Source organism: Chenopodium quinoa, unplaced genomic scaffold (assembly GCF_001683475.1).
Source record: "Chenopodium quinoa cultivar QQ74 unplaced genomic scaffold, ASM168347v1, whole genome shotgun sequence".
NCBI classification, from domain to species: domain Eukaryota; kingdom Viridiplantae; phylum Streptophyta; class Magnoliopsida; order Caryophyllales; family Amaranthaceae; genus Chenopodium; species Chenopodium quinoa.
Window position 1 is genome coordinate 7,625,026 of NW_018742914.1, and position 7,816 is coordinate 7,632,841.

The window sequence follows — 7,816 nt, forward strand, 5'->3', positions numbered from 1 at the left end:
CTGTTTGTTTTTCATTTTCTTTTCATTCTGTTATTTATTTCTGTTTTGTTTCTTTGCTTTGCTTATATGAAAAAAAGAAAAATTGAAAAATGAAAAATTAACCTTCTGTTTCTTTACTTATCATCCTCAGAAGTTTGCTCAGTTTGTCATCATCAAAAAGGGGGAAATTGTTGACCCTTATGAGGTTTTGATGATGATGTTAAGAATTGAGCAAACTTCCTTTTAATAAGGATTTTCTAGTGTTGTGATGTTGGCAGGTTCAGTAAGCGTAGAGGGCTGAAGTAGGAACTGGAACAAAGGAACTTTAGAAGATCCATGAGGACAAGTAAAGAACAGAAGAAGAGTTCCAACAATGGAACTTCCCGAAGTTTCTCAACAGGAACTTCAAACGGGTTGTAACGACCTGGTTCTGGTGTAATGCTAGGGCAAGCCTCAACAATCAAGGATCAACACAAAGATCAAGATATCAACCGAAGAAGATGGACTTCATAACTTATAGTTGTGTAAAAGATAAGTTTGTTTTCGTAGGATGATGTAAACATATAAATGATAGATATGCATGGAACTTATTAGAAATCAGATAAAGCTTGGCAAACTAATTAATTCGTAAAAGATAATTATAAGTTTTATGAAAAAGTACTTAATTGATTTTATTTTATAAAATCTGGTTTAACTTGGTTTTATCTTTTTCATAAAATTCTATCTTTTAATAAAAACGAGTTTGATAAAATTTGGTTTTCATAAAAACGAAATTAAATCCGTTTGGTTTCGGTTTTAAGGAAGATAAGATCAGATTTCTGTTTGATCTATCTTGTTTGCGAAAACCCTAGTTTGAGAAGCTGAGAAACTCCTATAAATATAGAAGTATTCCAGCTTAGTAAAATGAGAGTTTAAAAGCGTGAAAACCACGTAGTGCTTAAAGTAAGTTTGCCAAAGGTTTAAGCTTTATCATTTTGATTTCGGGTTTCATGTGTAGCTTTCCATTTATGTGTTAGAGTGTGTCTTTGAGTTGTAATTGGTTTTGGGGTGAGATTGTGGATTCTCTTAAATTCACACAAGTGTATGAGTTTGAATTCTCTAAAATTCGAGTGGTAGCTGTGAGTGCACAGTGAGTAAAAGGAACCTGAAAAGTGTCTTGGGTCACCTAGGAAGTGTCCTGGGTAAAGGGAGAAAAAGGGTCTTGAGAAGTGTCTTAGGTCTGGTAGGAAGTGTCCTATCATAGAGTCAAGTGTCCGTGGTGGAACTTGCAAAGCAAAGGTATGTGTAATAGGTTGTACTAGGAGAGTTGCCTATTATAGTGGAATTTGTTTATAAGTCCCAATAGGGCCGAGGTTTTACTTCCAATTAGGCACTGGATGGTTTCCTCGTAAAACTTGTTGTGTGCTTTAAGTTTTCTTTACATTTTAATTGCTTATTTCCGCTTAAGTTCCACGATTGGAACCTACTACTATTCACCCCCCCTCTCGTAGTAGTTCATCTAAACTAACACTTGCTCATAATTACAGAAACCATGTTACTTGCTTTCATTAGGTATGCAAAAGCTCTATACATACGTAAATAAGACAATAATCACACTCATTGGTAATAACTAAATAGGTAACCAATTTGATTTCACTACAATCTCAAAATACAATAGCCAACAATACAGTTCTGCAAAATTAAGCACCAATATCCTTTCACCATTCATAATTGATGCTAATTTATAGAAAAAAACCCAAGCCATGTCGATTGCCTAGAGTTGATTAATACATCACTCAATAAAACCCCTAACATAACTATCAAATCTTAGCAAAGTTGCTCACGGATTGTTGATGGCCAGCATCCTGCCCCTCATTCTGCACCCCAGCCTCCTCTGCACCATGTACATCCACATCATTATCATGATAGTCATTAACATCATCCCCTTCCTCTATATTCTCTTCCTCACCTCCACCTTGTTTCACTTCCTCCATCTCTGCATCACCACCAGCAAGTCTTCCTCCAACCCCACCAACATCCCTTTCATTGCCACCTCCAGTATTCCTACCCACACCGCTAGCCCTGTCTTCTTCAGCATCAGCATGTTCTACATACCCAACATCACGCCCGATTCCTCCCATCCTTGCATATAACCTTCTACGCCCTACACTTACTCTCCAAAAATACGCAGACATTCGTCGTACACGAACCCTCTGAACCTGATCAGACAGAACTCTAGCTTGTTGAAGCTTACTTCTATACGCTACCCTTAAACTTGCCAATTCTTCTCTCTTAATCCTTTCCTGTTCTGCAATTGCTTCCATTTCTGCGTACAGCACATTAAGTTGTGCTTCAACATCTCGCAACTCCATATCATCTGCCATGTTCACTTAGCCCAAAGTTTGACAATCAAATTATGAGTTTCTAAAGAGTGAAATTGTAACTGAAACTCTAATAGATGGCAAACTAATATGCTAAGCCCCTACACCCAGTAATCAAAGATTCAGAGAGAAAGAAGAATAAAAAGAAAGGAGGAGATGAAAAGCTAACGCACAAAACAAAAAATTTAAAGTCAAATATTTTTTTAAAACATATCACAAAAAAAAATATTTACTTTTTAAAATAGCTTTTAAAAAAAAGGTCCAAAACCTTTTGATTTCCAATTTTAGACAGAATTTTACAAACAACTTTTAAAGAAGCATATTATTATATATTCAACATTTTCACACTAGGTACTTTTATACCTAATAATAATTAATAAATAGTATTGTTTTTATTAAAACAATTTTAAAAAAAAAACAATTCCAATAATGCTTAGATTTAAGTTCATTGTACATTGCAATGTTGATTTAATAACATTTTGTCCGCAAAATGATAACTAAAAAACCTTTATCTTTTACTTCTTATCCAACCAAATTAAGCATTATTGTAAGCCCAAGTTTTTTAGGCATACTTGTTAACCAAACAAAAAACAAATAGTCAACTTACCACAATCATATTGTAGGTCAACAAAAAGCCTAAAGTACAACCAAGCCCAATTAGTATGGAATAGGTTACAAAACTACAATTTTTTTTTTCATAATAAAACACACGTTAAAATGTTTGAGCAATTACAACAATTTAACAAAGTCAATTAAGACAATTAGCTTAGCGAGATGACAACCTAAGCAAGATTCATTTTAAAAAAAACTTGTTTTCTTCCCTTAAAACAATTAAAATTATACACTTATTTTACTTTTAGAACTTTCCTATATTTCCAAATCGCATATGATATAGTGAAAATAAACGCATCCTACGACTTTTTATGTTCTTTTTCATTTGACGCGCTTAGACTTTTGCATTATTCATCCCCCCTCCTTTTAATAGCTTGGCATACTTATAAAATTTAAACCCCAATTCACACGTGTTTATAAATGTTGTGCATCTAAGGAAAGTTATAAAACAACTATTTTCAGCTTTAAAATTGTTTTAGAACAAGTACATTAAAGTTGTACTATGTAAATCTATATTCTTTTACATGTTGGAATAATTGTTGAAACTGCTATTTGATTGGTCAATTGAAACGTTTGGGTTGCGTGGTCCATATATTGTACTCTGCTTCTCTTGTCTGCTTACATCTTCTTTTTCCTCTTTCCTTTTTCTGCAACAAAACTTTTTCTTTCTCTGCAACAAACCTCTTTCTTTCATGCAACAATGGCCAGCACTGACAGCACTGCTACTTCTGGCAAGGTATTTGCACCGCCGATATGGAGACCTAATGAATCAAGATAAAAATCAGAGAATGTCGCAAGCTTTCGTACATATGTGACGGAAATGACGGAGAAGATGAACAGTCATCTGGAATTTCTAGAACAAGGAATTTCAAAAGTAGGGAAAAACAAAAAAGAAAAAGGTGAATCAAGCAAGAAAAGGAAAAGAGAAATTGAGAAAAATGGTTGTGGAGACTGGTCTGTCATCATTGTTGAGTCAGAGAATGATGACGCTCAAAATCATCCAAAGGAAGCAGGTGAATCAGAAGGGCATGATGGAGATGCTCAAGAGAAAAAGGACACTGAGGAAGATGGAAAGAAAGAAAGAAGTAAGTCAAAAGGGAAAGATGAAGATGCTGAAGAAGAAAAGGAGACTGAGGAAGGCGAGACCGATACAAATTCTGAAAGTGATGTGAATTCCGAGTCTGAAACTCGGAGTGAAGAAAAAGCTGTTATAGAATCTGATGAACCATTCGAGTCAGAGAGCAATCAGTGTGATGATGATGATGATGATACCGGAACAAAATCCGATTCCGGGAATTATCAACAAGCAGATCAAGAAACAAGCGAAGACTCTTCCATGTTTGCTATGAAAATTCCTGATTAAAAATTGTCTGTAGAGAATTAGACACCATTGTTGTTTTTGTTTGTTAATGGTGTGGTGTTTTTTGGACAAATTTTAGAAGTGCTAGCAGATTTAAACTCTGTTAAGAGTTTTTTTTTGGGTGATAGTTTATGGTTATTCTATTAGTGGTTAATGGTTTGTAAATGTGCAAAGTAAGCATGTACCTAAGGTCTTGACTCATGTGTAAGCAAAATTAGCTAATACAATATGAAAGCATGGTGTATTAGCAAAATTTCAATTCATTTTCATCAAAAAATTAATTTCACTGCATATCACTTGTTGCTATTTCTACTGATTTACAGAATATGAACATACATTGATACAATACTTAGCTTGTAGTTTTGTATACTAACAATGAGGTACAATTTCAGTCAACTCTATCTATTAGCATTACAATAGCATGAGTGCTGCACTTCATCGCTCCGAGGAAATATATTCCATTGTGACCTATACATTTACCCAATACCATAAGATTCACATTATGCATTACTTATTCATAAGCAGGAAAAACAAGTCTTATCCTGTCATGTATATGCCTTGCAGCTTCATGTTGAGAATAGCATCGAAATTTAACTTTGCATAAACCTCGCAAGCATACCTGAATCAAGAGACACAGGTCACAACTCTCAAGCATATCCTATCAAGCATTGAAGTTCCCTAATTGCTCTGATTATTCGATAGCATACTAGAGGTATTTTTTTAGCACATGCCCGATAGAATAATTATCACAATTTCCATTATAAAGACATCAAAATACAATTTCCATTATAAAGACACAATGCAGCCAAGGACCATACATAAAGAGAATGCAATTCCTTGTTACCAGATCCATCACCATAATTCTGTGTCCCATCACCAACAGTGAGTACAACACATTTGATAATGCATGATTAACGGTAAAGTTTAAAAGATAAAGTTTAAGTAGGCTATCAAATTTATGGAAGTATACAACTACAATTACAAGTTAGAGCTACTGCAAATATCAGCACAACACATGCAATGGACTGGCAAAAACATTCAGACATGTTTGCTTGTATGGCTAATGCATGAAAGAGCAGAAATTGATCACTCTGATACTTACATACTTCCAACCAAATATTTGCAAGCTAGAGCTACAATATATGTCACAGCCTGAAACTGCACGCATATGCAACGCTTTAGCAATTTTGATGCAGAAGCAACATATCAGTCAAGTAGGTTACTAATGCATATAAGCAAAAGAAAAACTTTTTGCTAAATGATCAAAAAAAGAGAAGGTTGATCAAGCCAAGAAAAGCAGCTGCAGAGAAACCATCAAGTCTATTTTGGACAAAGAGTATGGCCATCAAACTACTGTTGATGCCCGACACTATGTAAATAATCCCAGACCTTGCTGCAGACAAGATACCAAGACCAAGAGCATGAACATATCTAACTTACAGAGCATTTAGGGAACACTAAATAGGAAAAAAAAGATTTTACATAATCCAGCCAGTGTATCCTATTTTCAGGCTGAATCAAAGCCAACCCACAAACCTTTTCCTAACATATAACACCTAATATTGCATTGTTCAATAACACCTAGACACAAACAAGTAAACACAGTCACTCACACTAAATAACAAAAACTAAATAGCAAAAATGAGGAACAAAAAAATTAAAAATTCAAAGATTAGCAACCAAAAGCATACATTCTATCATTAATAAATATTCAGCCAAAGTACTTATGATCTACCGCGATCATAAAATCAAACATGATAGAATACTTAATCAAAATTAAAAACAGATAACATTGTCTTTACATATTTTAAAACCCCTACATTCATATCAACCTAGCCAAAGTACTTTAAAAAATAACTAAAAATGCTTAATCGGAATCAAAACCGTAATATCCGTCATCGCTTCCAGAAATGTCAGAAGAGTCCGAAGAATTGCCCTGCTCCTCAGCTTCTCCTTCTTCATCTTCTTGCTCCTCTTCAGACTCATGTTCCTCGTTAGCTTGCACTTGTTGCTGCCCTTGCTGCCCTGCACCAGCACCCTCGCCCCCAACAGCAGGCTCATCTTCTGTTGGTTCAACAAGTGCAGCCACCGTAACATCAATCACATGCTTCACCATGCTTTCATCATCGCTGATATCCATATCAGCATCCCCTGATTCAACCCCAGCACCAAACACCAACTTTGTGCCGCTACATTGACCCCTAAACTTAGATGGCTCACCTTGAACCCCTACAATCCTTCTCATTCTCACAGGCTCTTCATCAGTATCACTTTCAGTATCCACTTTAATTGGAGTATCGTAGTTGCTTCCGAGTTCAGGTTCCTTACCCTTACTTCCGGGTTTTGCCTCTTCAGCCTTGCTTTTCTTTCGAGCAACCTCATCACACTTGGCTATCTGTGCATCACAATCTTTCGTAGCATCCAGCATTTCATCCATCTTCTTTGACGCTTGTGCTCGAATTTCCGCCCAAGCCACATACTGACCACGAAGGCTGTCTTTGCGCTTCAGCAGAAAATTACGGTACCAGTCATCAAAGATCGTATCATTGTCACCAATTCCAGCCATTGTAAAACTGAAATTTTCAATTGAGGATGAGAGAAAGAAAATGAAAGAGGAAAGAAAACCTTTTCAACTTTCACAGAGAGCAAAATGAATTTGGGGATATGTGAAAATAATGAACGACTCTTCCAATTCTTCCTAAGTAAACCGTCACTAAGCAAACCATCACTCTTCCTAACATGTCTTTTCATTTGTCTATCATAACATGCAGAAGCACAAAATAAGTTGCACTGTTTCATACAACGCACGTGTACGAGAATACATTCGGATTATAACTTTACATATAAATAATTCAATTCCAACGGTTTTAAAAATTGTTAAAATAAATTTAGCGCATAGGAAAATCGAAAAAACAAAACTATATTTAAACAAATTATAATTTCCCCAGCAACTTTAAAACGATCATTTTTTAAAAAAACTCCTTTCACGTAACAATAAAAGGCTTATTTTTTTAAAACAAAACTACTTCACTTTGTGTCACTTAAAATAAATAGCCTAACATATCGTATATCATATATGATAAACATAATCCATTATTTTTTATTGTTTCGGAACAAGAAAAAATCCACTTAATTTATTGTATACAAAACCTAGCGATGCCCACTTTCTTACATCACAATCCACAACCACACACTTTGCATATTATTTTAAAATCATAGCGTAATTAAATGGCTTTTTTACCAATACCATCGTAACATATTGTATATCATATAGGATATATATAATTGTTTTTTTTTTATAATGACAACAATAGTCTCCACTAAATTTATGGTATGCAAACACTAATAATATTACCAATAATAGTTCTATACGTTTCCTTTTTCTACCAATAACCACTTTCTTCCATTGCAATCCACAACCACACATTTTAAGTATTAGTTTCAAATCATAGCATAATTAGATTTCTAATTCGTGAAACCCCCAATATGGCCACATTTCTAAACA

At 34.8% G+C, this 7,816-nt stretch overlaps 1 protein-coding gene across 1 annotated transcript; it reads left to right on the top strand.

Annotated features, from left to right (window-relative positions):
* Positions 1–3,771: 3,771 nt before the first annotated feature.
* LOC110727718 (clumping factor B-like) lies at positions 3,772–4,314 on the top strand. The gene is made up of 2 exons (XM_021907300.1): positions 3,772–3,850; positions 3,929–4,314. Exons 1-2 carry the CDS (start codon positions 3,772–3,774, stop codon positions 4,312–4,314), a joined length of 465 nt encoding a protein of 154 aa, XP_021762992.1.
* The last annotated feature ends 3,502 nt before the right edge of the window (positions 4,315–7,816 follow it).

Bases quoted from the DNA above. Each gene is read 5' to 3' on its own strand.
- LOC110727718 (XM_021907300.1), top strand. From the start codon at position 3,772: ATGACGGAGAAGATGAACAGTCATCTGGAATTTCTAGAACAAGGAATT. The intron at 3,851-3,928 runs GTGAATCAAGCA...TTGTTGAGTCAG, and splicing joins GAAAAACAAAAAAGAAAAAG to AGAATGATGACGCTCAAAAT.